The 23,763-nt window shown below is 41.9% G+C and overlaps 1 protein-coding gene across 2 annotated transcripts in view; it reads right to left on the reverse strand.

The window, feature by feature from the left end:
• Positions 1–3,513: 3,513 nt before the first annotated feature.
• The window catches only part of b9d1.L (B9 protein domain 1 L homeolog), a 45,398-nt gene continuing 25,148 nt past the window's right edge, over positions 3,514–23,763 (reverse strand). The window contains exons 5-6 of one of the 2 annotated variants that reach the window (XM_018234428.2): positions 10,421–10,488; positions 3,514–4,659 (exon numbers count right to left, since the gene is read on the reverse strand). In XM_018234428.2, coding sequence (XP_018089917.1) covers positions 4,532–4,659; positions 10,421–10,488 — 196 coding nt within the window. In that variant the 3' untranslated portion in view covers positions 3,514–4,531. 2 annotated transcript variants of the gene reach the window in all.

Below are 23,763 nucleotides of genomic sequence, written 5' to 3' on the forward strand. Positions count from 1 at the left end.
CTTTATATGGTCACAGAACCCCTCAGTGACTTCTAATATCCTTATCATTTACAGTAGGGGGTACATTATCCCTTATAATACATGAGTGATACTCAGAGTTCCCTGTATAACTCAGCCTGTAGCCTTGTGCCTTTATATGGTCACAGAACCCCTTCCCCAGTGACTTCTAATATCCTTATAATCTACAGCAGGGGGTACATTATTAACTAGTTAATAAATGTATACACAGGGCAGTTTATGCACATAAAAGTTGATAAAGCAGGCTATATTGAACTTTTGAAGGGGAAATAAAGCACAAGTATAAAAGAATACAGGTTCCATAGCATCTTTATCTCTCGGACTAGACAAAATGTCAGAAGGGTTGTGCTGCAGTCTGAGCGGTGTCTCCCCATTGCTGTGTGTGTAAGGACAGATAACCCGGCACACTCAGCGAGACACTTTAATGTTTCTTGTAGTCAAGCTGATGATTATTTGATGCTGGAGCAGCACCACTTTGATCTGTGTTCCTTTTATACAAGGGAATTATTGGCAAATGCCAAGTGTTTCGGCAGTTTTTCTTGCTCCCACGCGTATTTACACCCCACAGCCGCGCGTCCCCCCTCTGGTCGTCAGCAGGCCGGATTCCATCGCATTTGCCAAAATGAGCCCACAGTGTTTTCATGCCCCCGGGCCTGGCAGTGCTGTTGTTCTGACTTTGGACACAACATGGCAGAAGCCTCTGAATAACAGTCCTGTGAACTCACTACATTGTTTCAAAAGGCACAACCAGCAGTGCAGCAAGGGATAGACAGAAAAGCAAATACGTATGTTTACAAATAACATTAAAACTGCTTAAAGGAGAACTAAACCCTAGAAATGAATAAGGCTAAAAATGCCATATTTTATATACTGAACTTATTGCACGAGGCTAAAGTTTCAGCTTGTCAATAGCAGCAATGATCCAGGACTTCAAACTTGTCACAGGGGGTCACCATCTTGGAAAGTGTCTGTGACACTCACATGCTCAGTGGGCTCTGATTGGCTGTTGAGAAGCTAAGCTTAGGGCTCGTCACTAATTATCCAGCAGAAAATGAGCTTCCCCTGTAATATAAGCTGATGCTACAGGTTTGCTGATTATTAAATTCTGATGCTAATTGCACTGGTTTCTGTGCTGCCATGTAGTAATTATCTGTATTAATTACTAATCACTATGTGTACTGTATATTGTGAGTGGGTGCCAGAAAATGTTGCTGTACGGGGCCCAGTGATTTCTGAAGACGGCCCTGACTGTACATGAGATAAAGCAGCTTTCATATACACAGACTATATATATATATATATATATATATATATATATATATATATATATATATATATATATTAAAGTAAGTATAAAAGCAACTACCCTCCAGCTAGCGCTGAAGTACAACTCCCAGCATCCCTCTGAAAACACAAGGGAACCACTGGCAGTTTTGCAGGAACTTTGTCAGTGGGAGGAGGAAGCAGTTATGTTTTAAAAACAAGCTTGTTAGCCCTACATTACAGAAATAATGGGGTTCCTGTGAAGGCTGTTTTGCCCTTGCCCCAAACAAAGATGGTGCTGCGTGGAAGTTGTTAAAGGGAAACTAAACTGCTGTACGGTGCTGCTCAACCACACTTGGTTGCTGTTCTACAAATCCCACCATACTTTATCATCTTATCAAAGTTAAAGAGGTGGTTCACCTTTAACTTGTAGTATGTTATAGAATGACCAATTCTAATCAACGTTTTAATTGGTCTTCATTATTTCTTTTTAAGAGTTTTTGAATTATTTGCCTCCTTCTTCTGACTCTTTCCAGCTTTCAAATGGGGGGGGGGGCACTGACCTCTTCTAAAAACAAATACTCTGTAAGGCTACTTTTTATTACTCATCTTTCTATTCAGGCCTCTCCTATTTATATTCCGGTCTCTCATTCTAATGCATGGTTTCTAGGGTAATTTGGACCCTAGCAACCAACTAGTGAAATTGCAAACTGGAGAGCTGCTGAATAAAAAGCTAAATAACTAAAGAATATCCCTCTCTACATCATACTACATCTACATCCGCCCTTTATTCCCATCATAAACCTATAGAAGACACAAAAGCCATGAAAATCTTGTAAATTATATATCCTCATAAATGGTGAGCACTGATGTCATCAGTTATAAACGGTGAGTAGTGATGTCATTTCTGTCACATGATTCACTGAAACTTGTATATTATAATAAATAAGGTACCCCCTGTTGTAAAATATGAGGATATTAGAAGTCACCTCTGTAGGGTTGATTTTGATAGCCCGTTTTTTTGAAGGGCTGTTCGTGTCAAAACTGGCTGCCGGGTTTTCCGAGTTAGGAAAACCAGGCAGAATTTCCCGAGATAGACCCGCCACGGATAGCACAGCCCAGCCCACATACTGCACAGTCCAGCCCTTCACGTCATGGCCCACCCCCGCTACATCACTGTCGCGCCTCCCCCGGAGTTAGTCGGGGGGAAAGGTGGTAACCCTAGACCTCGGAGTTCAATGACCTGTGTAAATACACGCAGCCTTCGCCTTGTGCTTTTATATAGTCTTGGAATGCCTTATAATATAGTGAATAAAGTACCCCCTCTTGTAAAATATAAGGATATTATAAGTTACCGAGGCGTTTCATGACCATATAAAAAACACGAGGCCGAAAGCAGAGTGCTTTCATACAGGTCATGGAACTCCGAGCTAACTTCTAATATCCTCATATTTTGCAACAGGGGGTACTTTATTTATTATAATACACAAGTTTCAGTGAGTCATGTGACAGAAATGACATCAGAACTCACCGTTTATAACTGATGACATCAGAACTCACCATTTATAACCGATGACATAGGATACATAAGGATATAATTTACAAGATATTCATGGCTTTTGTGTATTATATATGTATATATATATATGTATATATATGTATATATATATATGTATATATATATATATATATATATATATATATGTATATATATATATATATATATATATATATATATATATATATATATATATATATATATATATATATATATATATATACACACATTTCACAAGAGGGGGAACATTATTCACTATATAACCTATATACCATTTGGCACAGTCTCCATGCAGTTCTTGCAAGAGTGAGCCCTGGATGTCAGGTTCTCTGGTGGGCCCTAAAAGTCCCAGTGCAACACTGATTTCTGATAATGTATAAAGGAAGCTGCACAATTTCCCTATGTATTCATACATAATAAGGAGTTTTAGGGGAAAAAAAGGCTGTGCCGTTAAATTTCAAATTTATTGCTTACTGTATGGATCCAGGCCGGTAGGAAATCCTAATATAAAGAGTCACATTGAGGGCATTTTGGGAACCAGAGTATCATCTGGAAGAGAGCCAGCGACTGCTACACTTTTCCAAGGGCACGTGTAGTCAGGACCAGCAGTGCAGTGAATGGAAGGGGCAAGAGAGAGTAAGCGCTGTCGATAGCAATGACATTTACAACATTGAAATCATTGAACACGTTTAATGAAATGTGCACGGTAAGTTTATCAGCCCTACATTTGCTTTCATTATGTAACACGTGGAAGCTGATTTTAGTTCCCCTTTAAATGGAAAGGATGGCACATGTGGTACAATAAATTAAAAAAAAATGCAAGAAGACTTTTTAATCATTAACATTTAACAAATGATAAATACAGATTATAAAAGTGTTTCGTGTGAACCGACACATATTGATATTGAACTACAGCTCCCCCTACAGGAGAACACAGTTACAGCTTGACACCACCAGGTGGAGTAAACAATACTGGCCTGTATGTGTGTGCATATCCCACTAGTGTTCCGGCTTTCCTATTGCAATAGAATAACCAGGACACTAGTGGGATATGTGCGGACCCCTCACTCCCAGCAGCCAACCGCTGCTGAAGTACACCAGGCTTCCATCACAGTCTGCAGCATAGCAATCCAAACTGCCCCTGACAAAACCAGCACATTATCCAACTTTCATATATTATTAAAAAAGTGTAAAAGGTATAAAATAGTTTTAAAAATTGATTAACAGCATAAAAAAACACAGTGTTGTTAGTTTCAATAGAAACCTGCAGGAGCTATAGAGAGACCTACTGCCTGAAGGGGTCAGTCTCGAGCAGTATGGCAACCCGCAGGATCTTTAAAGGATCAGTGACATCAATTAATTTTATTAAAAAATTTGTTAGTGTAGAACAAAAAAAACACACAAAGACATATTAAACTTTTAATTCGCTAAGTCTTTATTAAGAAATAACTTACCGAAACGCCGCTTGTGTTCCTCTTCAGAAAAGGCGACACAGCAACGATCCATCATGGGGCGCTCGATTTCTCCTCCCAGGCTATCTCCTATAAGGAAAGCACAGAGGAGAAATCGAGTGCCGTTCGCCTTTTCTGAAGAGGAGCACAAGTGGAGTTATTTCTTAATAAAGACTTAGCGATTTAAAAAGTTTAATATGTCTTTTTTTTTTTTAATAAAAAAATTGATGTCACTGGTCCTTTAAGGCTGGGGCATTAGCTGAGCACTGGGGAAGTCGCTGGAGCCGGTGTTGTAGCCCAGTTTCTTCAGGTCTTTGGTGACCACATTGAAGGAGACAGTCACACATCCCTGGGATCTGACTCTGGTAACTGGAAGAGAAATTGGAAATATCACCGTAAGGTACATAGGTACAAAAAGTCGACCCTAACCTGCTCTAGTGTTACCCACACCAAACTCTAACCTGCCTTAACCTGGTGAGCCTCGGTATTTATTAGACCCGTGCCTGCGTGTCTTTGACATCAGGGAAGGGGTGGAGCACGCAGGTGGAATCTATAAAAATTGGACATAGTAAGATTGCGGGTGCCAGCGAAATTTGTGTGGAAGTCAGTGCAAACCTGCCCGACCCATGGGTAACCACTTGGGTGCTGCATATCAACGCTCGGGCATCTTTAGAGGCATCTTTAGAGGCATCTTTAGAGTCCTGCGCTGAACCAATTTCCAAGACCCGGACCCGACCCAAACCCACTTTGAACTGCTACCCAACCCGGACCCACAACTAACTGCCTTAACCGCAACCCGACCCGCAAACTGCCGACCACCATCAAACCGGAAGTGATGTTGCTGCAAACCTGGAAGTGACATCAAACGTGGTTGATAGTCGAGAGGGACAGAAGTTGCCGTGTGATGTAAGAGAGCTGTGCTGGAAGTCAGATGGGAAGGGGAGATGAGTGGAGGGAAAGCTGCAGGGAGAGAGCTGCAGCAGGAAGAGTCCCGCCACCCGACCCGCGTCCCGCAAACCTATACCCACCTATACCCACATCCGCATCTATACCCACACCTGAAAAGCCTACCCTCATTCTGCAGGGTACCTGATTTTTTGATGGAAACCCGCAGGTACCGACCCGCTGCAGGACTCTAGCACAGCTATAGGCACCATCTCTCCCTACTATACCTGCTATCCCACAGTCACACTCCCTTCCCAGAGACTATTATCCACTGTTACTATAGGCACCATCTCTCCCTACTATACCTGCTATCCCACAGTCACACTCCCTTCCCAGAGGCTATTATCCACTGTTACTATAGACACCATCTCTCCCTACTATACCTGCTATCCCACAGTCACACTCCCTTCCCAGAGACTATTATCCCACTGTTACTATAGGCACCATCTCTCCCTACTATACCTGCTATCCCACAGTCACACTCCCTTCCCAGAGACTATTATCCACTGTTACTATAGACACCATCTCTCCCTACTATACCTGCTATCCCACAGTCACAGTCCCTTCCCAGAGACTATTATCCCACTGTTACTATAGGCACCATCTCTCCCTACTATACCTGCTATCCCACAGTCACACTCCCTTCCCAGAGACTATTATCCACTGTTACTATAGACACCATCTCTCCCTACTATACCTGCTATCCCACAGTCACACTCCCTTCCCAGAGACTATTATCCCACTGTTACTATAGACACCATCTCTCCCTACTATTCCTGCTATCCCACAGTCACACTCCCTTCCCATAGACTATTATCCCACTGTTACTATAGACACCATCTCTCCCTACTATTCCTGCTATCCCACAGTCACACTCCCTTCCCATAGACTATTATCCACTGTTACTATAGGCACCATCTCTCCCTACTATACCTGCTATCCCACAGTCACACTCCCTTCCCAGAGACTATTATCCACTGTTACTATAGGCACCATCTCTCCCTACTATACCTGCTATCCCACAGTCACACTCCCTTCCCAGAGACTATTATCCCACTGTTACTATAGGCACCATCTCTCCCTACTATACCGGCTATCCCACAGTCACACTCCCTTCCCAGAGACTATTATCCCACTGTTACTATAGACACCATCTCTCCCTACTATACCTGCTATCCCACAGTCACACTCCCTTCCCAGAGACTATTATCCACTGTTACTATAGGCACCATCTCTCCCTACTATACCTGCTATCCCACAGTCACACTCCCTTCCCAGAGACTATTATCCACTGTTACTATAGACACCATCTCTCCCTACTATACCTGCTATCCCACAGTCACACTCCCTTCCCAGAGACTATTATCCCACTGTTACTATAGGCACCATCTCTCCCTACTATACCGGCTATCCCACAGTCACACTCCCTTCCCAGAGACTATTATCCCACTGTTACTATAGACACCATCTCTCCCTACTATACCTGCTATCCCACAGTCACACTCCCTTCCCAGAGACTATTATCCACTGTTACTATAGGCACCATCTCTCCCTACTATACCTGCTATCCCACAGTCACACTCCCTTCCCAGAGACTATTATCCACTGTTACTATAGACACCATCTCTCCCTACTATACCTGCTATCCCACAGTCACACTCCCTTCCCAGAGACTATTATCCCACTGTTACTATAGGCACCATCTCTCCCTACTATACCGGCTATCCCACAGTCACACTCCCTTCCCAGAGACTATTATCCCACTGTTACTATAGACACCATCTCTCCCTACTATACCGGCTATCCCACAGTCACACTCCCTTCCCAGAGACTATTATCCACTGTTACTATAGGCACCATCTCTCCCTACTATACCTGCTATCCCACAGTCACACTCCCTTCCCAGAGACTATTATCCACTGTTACTATAGGCACCATCTCTCCCTACTATCCCACAGTCACAGTCCCTTCCCACAGAGTATTATCCCACTACTACTATAGACACAATCAACAACCTCTATAAAAACTGGTTGTGCTGCTTTTCCCAGTCAGGAAGCATATCTGTGGTGTAATATTTTTTTATACACATCCCACTTGGAACTGCAAAATGTCTGTAACTCCCAATGTATTGGACCAAAACCCCCTGTTCTAACCTCTCTGCATCATTTCTCTCTAGGAGATTATAAACACTGGACAGTAATCTTGAGAAAACAAGCAGGCACAATTATTTGTGCATAATAAGCAGAATGAAAATGATGAGTTAAATAAGCAGCTATAATGACAGCATGACGTTTATTGGCAAGTGAAAGCTCTGTGGCTGCAGTGTGTTGCCTTGTTATAAATAACCTTCCATACATTTCCTTCCCTTTGTCCAGAAGGTCCAGAAGGTGAGTGGAGAAGATCCACTCCTCCCTTTTCCAACCTGCAGAGAAAGCCATGTTCTTAATTACTCACCAGCCACTGATGGAATATAAAGAAAATGGCTTTTGTTTTTGCAATGAAACTCGTGATTAAAGCTGGCCATAGACGCAAAGATCTGATCGTACGAATCGAGGATTCGTACGATTTTCGAACCGTGTGTGGAGAGTCCCGACATTTTTCGTCCGGCAGAGATCGGTCGTTTGGTCGATCGGACAGGTTAGAAAATTTCTGTCGGCTGCGGGTAATATCTCTGCGTGTATTGCCGATCGTACGATTTTCAGTGGGAGACTGTCACTAGCTTTGGTTGGACATAGATATCGTACGATTGCTGTCAGGGGCAGAACATTGCTGATCTGTTCTTTAACTAATCTGACTATAAGACTTTGATCTGAATGGTTAGTGGCGGGTCGGGAGATGGGAAAGTCCGATCGTACGATGATTCGTACGATCGGATCTTTGCATCTATGGCCAACTTATATCTTCACTCGTGACAATAATAACAGGGCTCTCAAGCTGCGCTCAAATGGAGGAGACAAATAGAAGGTTGGCATGCTTTCTATTGGCAGGCCAGGAGACACGTCATTGATGTGTTATGGCAGACAAGGCACTAATGCAGAATTATTTTATTGTGAAGAATCGTTTGGTGGAGGATTCTGTATTTGTCCAAATCCAGAAAATAAGGATTCAGTGTCTCTACTAATTAGCGTAGACCTTCTAGGCCATGCCCCAATTGATTATGACCATGGCAAGTTACAAGCAGTCACATCTCTACTATAAACATATTTGTACTTTATTTACCACCTCATTTCAAGTGCACAAAACAGAAGTGCCCTAACTCTTTTTACCCTAGCCTTGGGGTCATTCAATAGTGAGGTAAGAAGTAGGGAGAAAGGAAAATGTTTATAACCATCCCCATCACAGGGTCTTAACACATGGCACCCACAGATTACTGCCACTTGCCGTCACTCTGAATTCACTAGAAAGATTGGGTAATTTCCTACCCAAATGGTAACGTTTCTCTCCTACTGTTCATATGGTGGAAGTATTACAATATCCTGCCCACTGGAAATTGGGTTGGAGAGGATGGGGGCAAAGATATGAAGCTCATATTCATAGAAGGTAGTTAAATAGCAGGACTTTTTTGTCTGGCTGTGCAGGAGAGCCGGCGGCAATCAGCACACTGAACTGTATGATGGGCTGACCGGATAGGGAATTGAAGCCTGGCTTTGCTTGTGTGACTGCAGGGCTGTGTTTCTGGCTTCTACATGCCCACCCCTCATTTGAAACACCTATAGGGACTACAGCAGATCTATAGGAAGCTCCAATAAAGGAGCCATTTTTAAGATAATATTAATTTATAGCTCAAAGTGAAACCAGCACCATATATAATTGTCTACAAGATTAAGAGGCGTTCATTTATGCCATATGTCTCCTTTAAATGTTTTTGAGTTGGTTCTTGTTGGCTGGAGAGGAGCTGTATTCCAAGGAATCATTTTCCCAACATCCCTTAAAGGTGGCCATTGACGTAACAATTACAATCTTTCTTGGAAAAGATCTTTCCAAGAAAGATCGCTATGAAAGGAGACTTCACATCCCAGAATCCATCACTTCACAAATAGAACAAGGATTGGGAGGGGTTGCATTACACTAAGAGACTTAAGCTGGCCATAGACGCAAAGATTTGATTGTGCGAATCTCAGTTCCGTACGATTTTCGGGCCGTGTGTGGAGTGTCCCGACATTTTTCATGAGATGGCGATCGGCCGTTCAGACGATCGGCCAGGTAAGAACATTTCTGTCGGCTACCGATAATATCTCTGCATGAATTATCGATCTGACGATATCATTGGGAGACTGTCAACAGCTTTTGTCAGACATAACTTTCATACGATTGCTGTCAGGGCAGAACATCGTATGATCTGTTCTTTTACTACTTTATTTGATCGGAATGGTTAGTGGCAGGTCGGGAGATGGTACCAAACGATCGTTCGTCCAATATGAAGGTAAATCTGCACGTCTATGGCCAGCTTAAAAGTGGCCATAGACGTTACAATTACGAAAGATCGTTCGTTTCAATACACACATGTAGAGCTTAATCGTCATACATAGGAAGAAACAATAGAATTCTACCTGTATCTACAATTCAGCACTAACAATGGCTGATGTTCAGGTGCCTTTAAAGGGGAAGGAAACCTAGTCGGCGCAAACCCCCACCCCCCCTCCCGTTTGTTGCCCACCCTCCCTCCTGGCCTACCCGTCCCACTGGGCAAATGCCCCTAACTTGTTACTTACCCTTCTGCGCAGGTCCAGTCCAGGGAGTTCACAGACGACATCTTCTTCCACGCGATCTTCTTCCTGGGGGGAGGAGGGAGGGTGGGCAACAAACGGGAGGGGGGGTGGGGGGTTTGCGCCGACTAGGTTTCCTTCCCCTTTAAAGGCGCCCAATCAAAATTTTCCAGCCAGCCAGGATCGACGAGCCAACCGATATCCAAGTCTTCTGCTGATATCGGTCGGCTTGTCTCCCACCATACACGCACCAAATATTGTACGAAAATTCATTTAGAACAAAATTATCTGTGCGTCTATGGCCACCTTTGGGGATGTTGAGAAACGGTTTGTAGGCGTAACATGACTTCCTTTCGATATATGGAATTAGGTAAGTTTGTGTAAAAAAATACATTTGTGTGTGATCTCATTACAGGTAGGTGAAAGGGTTAATTACTGATACAATACCAACCAGCCTACTCCAAACTGAACCCAATTACCTTCTCTTCCTTCGCCTTGGGCAACGACTTTGGGATCTGTAAATTCTGGGCGCCGTCCCATAAACCAGCTGATGGAAAAACACAAGTTATTTATTTAAGGAAGATTATAGAATGTATAGGAACATGATTGCAGGGGCAAAAAAACAGTATATAAAAGTAGAGTAAACCTTCCTGCATCTTTCTGTATTGTAACATAGTCACACTATTGTAGATCTGTTGGAAAAACACCTGAATTGCCGCCCCATTTTTATGTTCCTGATCTATCATATAATCAGGCATTTATCAGTAGGGAAGACTGTTGGTTTAACCCCATGCACAGGCCAATATGCTGCCGACTTGGTCTGGAACGGCCAAGCAATTGTCAAGCCAGTTTAAGAACAGTCACTATATTGTTTATTTTTTAAATTCCATAAATAGTTGGTAGATTTCCTTCTTAATTCCATGGCACATGTATTAAAGGTCCCTTTAGTTTAATTGCTGCAGAACTTCAAAGGAATTTGTGATGGTTTTCCCCTATAATTGGTTCTTGCCATTTCGACCATACAGAAACGATCTGAGGGGGTGACTGGGTAACTGACAACAACTCCAACTAATTAACACTGCTGAGCTCCAGGGAACAGGCAGCAAACATTTGTTTGCCCTTCTCTTGCTTTATATCCTAGTTATTTAGAAAGCACCACAATATTTGCTTGATACTCGCTTCCCAATAAAGGAACCTTGCACGGACAGGTGTTTTTATTCTCAATTCATGTTATTACACGCAGAAGCCATTCCACTGAATCCACTCACCAATCCCTTGGATGTTGCTCCCAGTGGCCTCGAAGCAGGTGCTTATTTTTGAATTCCTGGCTTGGGGGCAAGGTTTTGTTGCATAAAAAACAGGCGTACTGCCAAATAGACCCTCCTGTTGGCTGCCAGTCCACATAGGGGCTATAAAATAGCCAGAAACCCAAAGTGGCCAGCACTAACTACATAGTTAAAAAGCCTTTATTTTTAGTAGCTGGGCAACATTCACAGCTATAAAACAACCAATCACAGCCCTTATTTTGCACCAACAGGGACTTTTTCATGCTTGTGTTGCTCCCCAACTCTTTTACATTTGAATGTGGCTTATGGGTGAAAAAGTTTGGGGACCCCTGGGCTATTTTATCCCAACTGATATATAGGAACAACGCACCGTATCTAGAAGACCAGAGTGTCTTTTATTCAGTAGGCAGTACAGTATGGGGGAATATTTTGTGCACAGAACACCCCCTTCTAAATACAGTATGCTTACAAACAAAAACACTTTCCCACCCATATAGACACAAAGCAACACTATATGGCCAAAAAGTATGTGGACACCTGCTTATTCAGCATGCTATCATCAAACCAAGGGGATTAACATGAAGTTTCTACCTTTGCTACTCTTCTGAGAAGAAGGCTTTCCACTAGATGTTGGCACATTGTTGTGGGATTTGCTTCCATTCATACATAAGAGGTTGTGTGATGAGCCTGGCACTGGCATTCTCGTTCATCCCAAAAGTGTTTAGTTGGGTTGAGGTCAGGGCTACGGGCAGGCCAGCCAAGTTCTTCTTCTACCATCTCTACAAAACCCATTTTGTATGGACCTCACATTGTGCATGGGGGGTGCTGAAGTAGGAGCTTTCCCGAAGTTCTTGCCGAAAGAGAAGGAAGCACGGAATTGTCAAGATTTCTGTATGATATAGTGGCACCTGTGTGGGCAATGAAAGCTGTGGTTTCAACAGCCAATTCTGAAAACTAAAAGGGGTGCCCATAATACTTTCAGCAAAATAGTGTATCTCCATCTCTTTAATAACAACATCCCAGCCAACCAGCAGAAGACCTGATGGGATTAACACTGTGAAACTTCAATAGAATGGGGGATGGAGAACCCCGATATTAACAGACAAACAAGTTATAAAAGGGAGCTCCACTGAGGCTGTCTGACACTTCTACAGCTGCATATAAATGTTTTTTGATGATCAACATAAGAAACCTATTCCTGCTAAAAGAGAAGAAAACAGACACCAACGGCTGCATCAAGTGCACTATAGGAAACATGGCTTCCACTAGGCAATGGCTGCCGAGACTAAAGGTGGCCATAGACACACAGATCCTATCGTACGAATCGAGGATTCGTACGATTTTCGGATCGTGTGTGGCGTGTGCCGACATCTTTCGTCTGGCGGAGATCGGTCGTTTGGTCAGGTTTGATTTTTGACCCGACCGATCCCGCCGGAACCCACGGCACATCGTAATCGGATCGTTCGGCCATACAGCCGAAAAATCAGATTACACCCGATATAGCCATGTTTTTTAATGGCATATCAGGGAAAGATCCGCTCGTTTGGCTTTGTTGCCAAACGAGCGGATCTTTGCATCTATGGCCACCTTAACCATGACAAAGTTAATTATAAAGGCTGCAAATTATTATATGATGGAGGGTGATTTTTCTGGGGAACCTTTTCCATTTCATAAATATTTGATAAACAAGTGCTAAAGAGCTTCTTGATCCATCTAAACTTGATGGTTATGTTGGAAATGTGAAGGTGATAAGGGCAGATAAGAGGCTTCTTCATCACACTGGGGTCAGGCTCAATGATGGAGCCTGAGTCAATTAAAAAAAGGCTCTAAAGGGGCCCAAAATAGTAGAAATGCTCTGCACATGAATACATTCACCATTAAACACCCGACTAAAGAAGAATACACAGGGTTACATAAAGACTATATGATTTATACTACAGGACTTCATTTCTCTGTATTATTATCACTTATTTCTATTGGTTTAACAGTATTGTGATTAACAAATATTTCTAAAGCACTAACACAGCGCTGAACAATAGATCTGCATGATGTACAGCCAATGGCACGATCCTGCTACTCTATATAGATGGCAAAACAAATTACCTAATTTCCCCTAGGTCTCTCCTGATGATAGTTGCCCGGTGCTGGCTGGAGGGGTCGGCGCCTCTCCCAGAAATATCAGGGGAAAGAAGATTAGCCAAACAACACAGGCTGGTGTAGCGGGGATCTCCCCTGCACGTTTATTTCGTCAAGTGATGAAATAAACGTGCAGGGGAGATCCCCGCTACACCAGCCTGTGTTGTTTGGCTACTCTATATAGATGGCCAGGAACACAATCACAATGGCATGATTGCAGATAGGCTAAAGTGTAAACAAGCACTGAATGAGACACCTGTAAGAGGCCCTTGATTGATAGATAATAGCGCCGGAAGCACAATGAACCTGAAGTGGCCAGTGATTTCTCTGAACAAATATAAAGACAAACAGTATTTGTATATTCCTTGTCTCAATGAGAGCTGTAGGGTTGTGTGTTGTGGTATTAGGATAACTGAGGGTAAGGGGGGAGAGAGGAAAATAACATGAATTGATGATGGAAGAGGAAAAGAAAGAGAAAGGAGAGAACTACAATAAGGGGGGGAAGAGAGGAGAAGTGAGAAAGAACAGAAGAGTGAGGAAATATTGAGGATGTGATAGGGAAAATTGGAGTGTAAGCCCCATTGGGTCAGGGACTCATAACATCTATGTAAACCTGGGGAGAATATGTTGGCACTGTTTTAATAAAGGATTATAATTAGTGATGAGTGACATTTTTTTGCCAAGTTTCACCACACAACAATGACACCCATAGACTCCAATGGGTGAACAAAATGTGCGACACCCATAAACTTCAATGCATTTCGGGATTTTGTCAGAACAGGTCAGATTTGCCCATCACCGATTATAATCACACATTTATGGAAGAAAGGAGGTTAGGAAAAATAGGGATAGATGGATGGACGAAGTGAAATGCAAGAGGAGAATACACCCAGAGAAGGAAAGGCAAATGGGGAAAAATGTATCAAGGAGTAAATATGTAGAGTGGCAGATAAGAGGTGACTATGGGTAGGGAGAAATCTTGTTAAAAAATCAGAAAATACCTGATTGTACGGTATATTGTACACTTGGAAAACCAAACAAAAAATCATTGTTAAAAAAAAAAAATGAAACTAGACAAAGGGAGAAAGAAAGAGATATGGAAGAGGAATGAATGAGGAATGGATATTGGAGGAAGACGAGAACATGTACCTGGGCGGAAGAATCTGAAAGAACTAAAGATTAACAAAGAATTAGGTAAGAAATGATGCACATTACAGTATACCTTGGGCAAACCTCACTTTCTGCTTGATAACGTCCCACAACCCCTAGGCTTAAACTTCTCAGAAGCAGCTCAGAGCACACTGAGCATGTGCAGTGCCACCGACACTCAAAAGATATCCTCACAAGATCCAAGATGGCAACCTCCTGCTTTGAAGGCTTGGATCATTACTGATATAGGGCTGCTGAAACTCTGGGCTGGTACAGTAAGTTAAGTAAATAACAGAATTTTAAGCCATATTTGTTTTCATTGGTTATTTCTATTTTAAATGGCTTATAACTTCAGGAAATGTCAGCACTTAAACTATTTCTATGAAAAAAAAACCCCTGACTTTTTGCTATCATAGTGCAGGAATGGAAAAGGGTTTTATTTTTCACTGTACACCCTCACACTCATAATTTCCATAATGAGCTGAGGTGACTGACACACATGGAGATAAGTTGCCCCTCAATTAATAAAAATGTAAATCGCCGGTGGGAAATGAGTCATAGGAGTCGCTTTGGCTTTTCAAAGTCGCTCTAAATTGCCTCGCCTCCCACCGGCAACGGACTAATCTCCAAGTGTGTCAGGGCCCTAAGGCGCTTTGTATAAATAAACCCCTCCCATCCCTAAACCTTTGTTGGAATTTGAGATAAGAAGCAGTCCATTATACAGAGGGCTTATCTGTGGACTGGTAATTTGTTTCACAATCTTGTCCTAAAGGTTGCCATACATTTAAAGATCCTCCTAATAAGATTTTCAAACCTTGGACATTTTTCGTCCAGATATTGGTTGGCTAGGCCCATCAGCTAGGCCTATACACTGGCTCGGTCTGTCGGTTGCTTTTATTGCACACACATGGCCTCCTTTAAACAAAAATAGACTTGGTCGATTTCGGAAAATAAAGCGATCCGAGTGCCATCCCGCCGGCAATTTAGATTCTGCCTGGCTGGAAGGCTTTTCGGGGAGATTAGCCAACGAAGAAGAGGTGATTTGTCGCCAGGCGACTAAAACTCCCCGAATCTTAGCGTGTGCCCTTAAGGTAGGGCAGAAAGACCTACAGAGGGAGAATCAGACCAAAGAGAAAAGGGAGGGAAGGTGGAGCAAAACACTTGTAGGGGCGGCAGAGATATAGACTTTGGGTGGAAAGGAGAAGACAAATGCAAGAAAGCATGGAAAAGGCTTGTTTATGGCCAATCCATGGTCAAAGAATCGATAGAACTTGTGATTGTCCCATCTTCTGCACAACCACTTCTTGACTGTGGTGCATAAATTGAGCATAGCAGAAACAGGAGATGAGCGAGGATTAACTGGGGTTAGCAAATTTAGGACAGGCAGGGTTAAGGGAAGGTGGTTCTTGTGAACTTTAAGATGGCCATACACATAAAGATCCACTTGTTTGGCAAGGAACTGAACAAGCTGATCTTGGTCTAAAGTGTCCACCTAGAGATGGCTGATACCGGGCAAGGAGCAAATGAAGTAGGTCCCTATGCAAGCCTTCTGGAAATTCAAACCTGTCCGAAAAGATATCTGCCCCGATATGTATCGGCAAGGACATTGGAGAGGGCCCATATATGCAGGCCCGGACTGGCAATCTATGGGTTCTGGCAAATGCCAGAGGGGCTGCTATAAGGTCCCATAGAAAGTCAGTATTTAGTGGGCTGGTGGGGGCTGTTTGGGCCTCTATGTGGGCTGATTGGGCCTATGTGTACCTGAAATGCCAGGGCCTATTTTAATTCTCAGTCCGGACCTGCATATATGGGTATATAAGCTGCAACTTGGCTGACTGGCTTTCAGCTCATAGATGGACAAATAAACTGCAACCTTAATATGCCCATGTATAGCTACCTTCTATTAAGATATACATGCCTATAAACATCCCTTATATCTGCCACAAGTACTTAGCTAAGCTTTCTACACAATGTCTTGCCTGTCCCACGCAATCTAAATATGATTAACGGTTAAGTCTCCAGCCAGCCTTTCCCTAATCCGCGTTATTTCTGCTGCCCCCGGGAATCCTTTGTTGTGTCTAAATGCATTACAGCCCTAAGCAGAGGATAAATAATGTACCAGGAGTCATTTATACTTTTTTTTTAATCTGTTACCTACAGCCATGGACAGGTTTGACTACTAAAGTGAATACCAGTCTCAAAGAGCTCCAGTCTTTGTTTTCTAAATAAGACTGCTGAATAATTATTTCTCTCTATATAGCAACACCCAATACATACATTTATTATTACTACAGGTAAGGGACCTGTTATCCAGAATGCTCGGGACCTGGGATTTTCCAGATAACGGATCTTTCTATAATTTGGATCTTCATACCTTAAGTCTACTAGAAAATCATGTAAACATTAAATAAACCCAATAGGCTGGTTTTGCTTCCAATAAGGATTAATTATATCTTAGTTGGATCAAGTACAAGCGACTGTTTTATTATTACACAGAAAAAGGGAGTAATTTTTCAAAAATTAGGATTATTAGGATAAAATGGAGTCTATAGGGCAAATTCACTATGCGCCACTATGCGTCAATTCGCTAGCGTTGGGCATTTTCGTTACTTCGCAAATTCACTAACGGACGCTGGCGTAACTTCGCTAGTGTAACTTCGCACCCTTACGCCTGGCAAATTTGGGCAACGGACGTAACTACGCAAATTCACCAACGCGTGCATTGTACTGAGCGCTACCTTTTACGCTAGACTTCCTTCGCCACCTCAGACCAGGCGAAGCGCAATAGAGTAGATAGGGATTTCTTCAAAAAAAGTTAAAATTTTTTCTAAGTCCCGAAAAAAAGCTGGCGTTTTTTCTATATTATGGGTGATAGGCTGAAAAAGATCGAAAATTTTTTGGGGCTCCCCTCCTTCCCCCCTACATTTCCTAACTCATGGCAACTTAACTATACAGTGGGCACATGTGTAGGGCAAATTAAAAATTTTAGTGCTGCTACATATTCCTCCATTGAAATTTGAATTTGGCGCCGTATGCAAATTAACCATCGCTAGCGTAACTTCGCTTCGCGAATCAACACTAGCGCAACTTCGCAACCTTACGCTACCCCTGAGCGCAACTTCGGATTTTAGTGAATTTGCAGAGCGCTGGTGAAACTACGCCTGGCGCAACTACGAATCTTAGTGAATGTCCCATGAAGGGAGACAGCCATTCGCTACTTCAGAGCATTCTGGATAACGGATTTCTGGATAATGGATCCCATACCTGTATTTGCAAGATAATTAACCTGCTTCTCACATACTATAAAGATTTCAACAGTTACGTAATATTCAAGATGAACTAAAAACTAAAAAATAAAGAGCATAAGCCTAAATAAAAGCATTTTCAACATATATTCCTAAAACAGGACATCCTATGGATATGTTGGGGGCCCTAAAATTAATTTGTTGTGAGGCCCAGTAAAATGTAGTTACGCCACTGATTGCGAGTGACTCACGAATACATGCAAGTTCAAAAACGCAGAAATTGCGTCCAGACGGCACTTTGTGTACTGCACTTGGATTGGTAAATTAGCCCTATTATCTCTGGACTATTATATGAAACCAATGGAATTGAAATAAAGCATTTGGAATGTGACGGACGACTGCTTTAATGGCTCGTGCCCTAGGTGTTTGCAAACAAAGGATTAACATTACGCCCCCATAGCAGTTCCTTAGTTGTTACACCTGCGGTTCTGCCCACATCAGCCAGTCCAAATTATCCAATAAACTGGAAGTCTTTCTCACAATGAAAACCTGCTCTCGTCTCAGTTTTCTATCAAAGGGAAATTTACTTCATCTGAAATGTGACTGAAAGAAATGAAAAGAAGATGTTAAAAAAGGCAAAGAGCACAACCAGACTAAAGATGCAGAGCAGAAATGTGCATAATGAAGTCTAAACGGAGCCGGTGGTACTGATTCTGCTGATTGCACAGGCACGGATGAATCACACAATCATTTATTTAGATGACTCAGGGTAAACAAACTCTTCCCCATCAACAGAAAAATGGGGGCACAGCTGAACAAACCAGGCAAAAAAAAAAAAAAGCCAACTTTAGGTCAGACTTTACATAGATAATGTACAATAATAACCTGAAATGTTACCATTTGCCTCACATTCTATCAGCTGGTTAAAGTGAAATGCACCAATATACGACTACTCTATTTGCTTGTTAAACGCGCTTGTTTCAAAAAAAAAAGCATTGACAGGAAAATACTGCACTGAAGCTCCCCAACACTCTTTATTGGGTGAGCCCTGTTTATAGTAAGGGCTTGGCACATAAAAGTAAAATGCTATATGGACCAAAACAAGAAAGGCCATTAAAATTAAAATTTCCTCAGTGTACACTTAAAACAGGGCCATATTTTATACTTATTGTTCATCTAGTGCAGTGATCCCCAATCAGTAGCTCGCGAGCAACATGTTGCTCTCCAAACCCTTGGATGTTGCTCCCAGTGGCCTCAAAGCAGGTGATTATTTTTGAATTCCAGGCTTGGAGGAAAGTTTTGGTTGGATAAAAATCAGGTATACAGCCAAACCAAGCCTCAATGTAGATTGACAATCCACATAGGGGCTACCAAATGGCCAATCACAGCCCTTATTTGGCACCCCAGGAACAATCTTTCATGCTAGTGTTGCTCCCCAACTCCTTTTACTTCTGAATGTTGCTCACGGGTTATAAAGGTTGGGGATCCCTGATCTAGTGTGTTTCTGAAAGTGCTAGCCCCCCCCCCAGTGATATGGACCCACCTAACTGAGACCAGTTAGGGGGAGATTTGGGGTGAGTGCTTATTTGTACCCTGGGTACCCCTGGAACTATAGCAGGGTGACTGTTACCCCAATGTTTCTATATATCTGTAACCTTGTTATGAGCTAAGGGGGCCCAGTCTGAAGGCCGTAGGGGTGAGATTTGGGGTGAGTGCTTATTTGTGTCCTGGGTACCCCTGGAACTATAGCAGGGTGATTGTTACCCCAATGTTTCTATATATCTGTAACCTTGTAATGAGCTAAGGGGGCCCAGTCTGAAGGCCAGTTAGGGTGAGATTTGGGGTGAGTGCTTATTTGTGTCCTGGGTACCCCTGGAACTATAGCAGGGTGATTGTTACCCCAATGTTTCTTTATATCTGTAACCTTGTTATGAGCTAAGGGGGCCCAGTCTGAAGGCCAGTTAGGGGGAGATTTGGGGTGAGTGTTTATTTGTACCCTGGGTACCCCTGGAACTATAGCAGGGTGACTGTTACCTCAATGTTTCTATATATATATATATATATATATATATATATATATATATATATATATATATATATCTTCCAAATGAGTATCCGCACTCCAAAATCAATCTTGATAAAGGCAGGGGTGCACGGTAAATTTTGTATACACCAATGCTTCACAGACCCAGCACTCCCTTTGATATGATACAAACAATCTTTTATTGCATCTTTATCCAACGTTTCGGTTCCTTTTGGGACCTTTTTCAAGGATGAAAAAGGTCCCCAAAGGGACCGAAACGTTGGATAAAGACAATAAAAAGATTGTTTGTATCATATCAAAGGGAGTGCTGGTCTGTGAAGCATTGGTATATATATATATATATATATATATATATATATATATATATATATATATATATATATATATATATATGTAACTTTGTTATGAGCTAAGGGGGCACAGCCTGAAGGCCAGTAGGGGTGAGTGCATAATTATACCCTGGGTAACCCTGGAACTACAGCAGTGTGACTGTACATCAACATTTGTATCTGTAATATTATTAGATTATTGGAGTGCTGTTGTTAGATGTGATTATTAGAATAATGTAAAGTAATTAGTGCTAGTAATGGAGGGTAACATGGTGTCCCAGGATGCAATACAAGGGCCAATAAAAAATAAAAGCTGCCATCAATCCCCTCAGACTGAATTGGCAGCTTCTAGGGTTCTCAGGAGGTCCTGTGTGGCTGAAAACCAGGCAGATATCTTTTAGGTGTGTGTGTGTGACCAAACTGGGTGAGATGGCCTTGTAGCAGAATTCATCAATAGAGAGATCTAGTTAAATGAACATTGCCCGGACTGGCAATCTGTGGGTTCAGGCAAATGCAAGATAGGCTGCTGTAAGTTCCCAAAAACAGTTACTATTTAGTGGGCTGGTGGAGGACTTTTTGGGCATCTGTGTATTTGGAATGTCAGCAGAATATGAAATGCAGTTCCATGGGTTGGGGCATGCGAAAGCAGTGCAAGTCTACACAAACACAAAAATTCACTATTAGAAAATTCTCTTATATAAATAAACGAATTGTAGAGCTTTGGTGTCTCTTAATTTTTTTCTACTAATATTTTGTCATGCTCTGTCCAAACCACTGGATCTCTGACTTGTAATGCAAGTGCAAGAATAGCTACCTTCTAATTTTCCTCATACCGCTTGGCTATTACTTAGAAGTGGCTAAGTGAAATCTGGGTGAAATCTGATGTATTCCACTAGATACAATTGTGCTGGGAAGGCAAACTAGAGAGTGATGTTATGGATGATATTACTGAGGCTTTTGGGGCTGCTCAATGTAAATGAAAGTAGAATAGATAATACGACTTATTACACCCGGAAGGCTGACGAGAATTCAGAAAAGTCAATAGTAACACAGCACGGAAACCAATTTGGTTCAGTTAATAACATGACTGCAAGTTACCCTTTCTATATCTGCCAATTCTATACTGAGAAATAAGTTGTGTGCTTGATGCTGGAGCTACTTTACCTTCAAGGTTATGGGAATAAAACATGGAGATTGCCCCTTGCCCGATGCAGTTGTGGACTTATGTACCCGTTCTCCCTGTGCTTGGATGGGTTGCCTTTAGGGTTGCCACCTGTTTAGTTTTGACCCGATCAGTTCCGTTTTTCTAAGGCCTGTTCGGGTCTCAACATTCTGTTTTCAGCCTTGTGAAACCGGAACAATAATCTGGCCAATATATGAAAACCAATTAAATACAAAGATCTTCACCTTGACATGGCTTAGTTATTATCAGGTGCAGTTCATTTCTTGTTATTACAGAAACAGAAATTAGCAAATCAATCAAAAATAAGAAATAGTTTTTAAATGAGCATTGTTGTATTTCAAAGCTTTCTGGATAACGGATTTCTGTATAATAGATCCTATACCTGTAATTAAAGGATTGGTCTTATTTATCGGGCAGAATAGATAGAGTTAGGGTTTCCAGCCGTGTGGGTTTCCACTGGACATCTCAATTTGTTAAAAAGCTGTCCATTCAAAACTTTCTGTCCCATTTAAAACATTGCAAAAAATGGACAGAAATCCAGCCAGTTGCATATAAGTGATGCAATAACCCTGACCCGGCGTCATAGCTCCACGACATCATCTCTGATGTCATCATGCCCACCTGAACATCACTGCTCCACCCCCAATGCTATCTGCCCTGCACCCTTTGTTTGGGTTTAGCCACTGGCAAATGTGGCAACCCTAGTTGCCTTATACACTGCAGAATCATTCCGTGATGAAATTGGTTTTTAGTATGTTATAGAATGGCTAATTCTAAGCAGCTTTTCAATTGGTCTTCATTTTTTCTTTTTAATAGTTTTTTTTTAAATTATTTCTTCTTCTGACTCTTTCCATGCTTTCAAATGTGGGTCACTGACCCCATTTAAAAAACAAATGCTCTAAAAGGCTACAAATGTATTGTTATTGCTACTTTTTATTGCTCATCTTTCTATTCAGGCCTCTCCTATTCATATTCCAGTCTCTTATTCAAATCAGTAAATGGTTGTTAGGGTAATTTGGAGCCTAGCAACCAGATTGCTGAAATTGCACACTGGAGAGCTGCTGAATAAAAATCTAAATAACTCAAAAAACACAAATAATAAAAAATGAAAATCAATTGCAAATCGTCTCAGAATATCACTCTCTACATCATACTAAAAGTTAATTCAAAGGTGAACAACCCCTTTAACTCCATATACAATTCCTGGAGTGTACACCAGCATTTTACAATAGGTACATCACAGCAGTTTGGGTGATAATTGGAGACAATTCCTGTTTGCTTTAGGGTCTGGCCACACGGGCAGATTTGGGGAGATTAGTCGCCAGGCGACAAATCTCCTCTTCTTCGCGGCGACTAATCTCCCCGATCTGCCTTCCGCCGGGTAAAATGAAAATCACCTGGGGGCATGCACTCGGAGTGCTTCATTTTCACTTCGGAAAACGAAGTGCTCCGAGTGCCTGCCCCCAGGCAATTTCAATTTTAGCCAGCGGAAGGCAGATCGAGGAGATAAGTCGCCACGAAGAAGAGGAGATTTGTCGCCTGGCGACTAATCTCCCTGAATCTGCCTGTGTGGCCACACCCTTAAGATTATTTAGTTGCATATTTACTAAAGCTTAAAAGTTAAAATTTGGAGTATTTTCCATCCACTGTCAGAAATGTCCCTGCTCTCATACCTTTACACCATCTAAGCGGTTTTGCTAGTACTTATTCAAGCTTGATTAGTATTCTTGGATATAAACCTTTTAAACTCTGTGAGCCAAATTCATTATTGTTATCCTTATTTATATAAAATAATGAAATAATATATAAAGTAATTATGTGTTGGTGCTTATATGTTGGCTGTCCCCTATGTTTTCTTGCATGCTTTAGAAGATAATTACCTTTGCTTTCTTCCTAACTCCTTTGATCTCCAGCCTTTGCAAAATACAGTTTGTATGAAATATGTTCTTGTTGGGTTGTCATGGAAGGCTGTTTCGTGCTCTCCATACACACACAGCATAGAGGAACTTTGTTAAAGAGGAAACCTGGCCACATTAAGCATTCCAGCTAAAAAACAGAACAAAAGGACTATGCTATGAAAAGCTGACCTTACCAATACAACAGCTCCCTGCGGCTTTATGGTATCTAAATGGAATCACCTGCATTTGTCGGAAGGTACGGGAATAATTTCATTGAGAATGAAAATTAAAACATGGGGGGGGGATATATTCTGTCCGTAATTGCTACACTCAAGGGATTGAAACGGTTATGGAAAATGATCCAGAACAATTATCTGTGTTATTCTACAGATGCTTCCAACACTAACTTAAAGGGGTTGTTCACCTTTCAGTTAACTTTTAGTATGATGTAGAGAGTGATATTCTGAGACGGAAAGTCAAAGGAAGATGCGCTAAGACGGTGATCAAGTACCTAAACCTAAAAAGAAAAAGCAATCCTGATCAGCGTGCTTT

The sequence above is a fragment of the Xenopus laevis genome, chromosome 9_10L (genome assembly GCF_017654675.1).
Source record: "Xenopus laevis strain J_2021 chromosome 9_10L, Xenopus_laevis_v10.1, whole genome shotgun sequence".
Lineage (NCBI taxonomy): Eukaryota > Metazoa > Chordata > Amphibia > Anura > Pipidae > Xenopus > Xenopus laevis.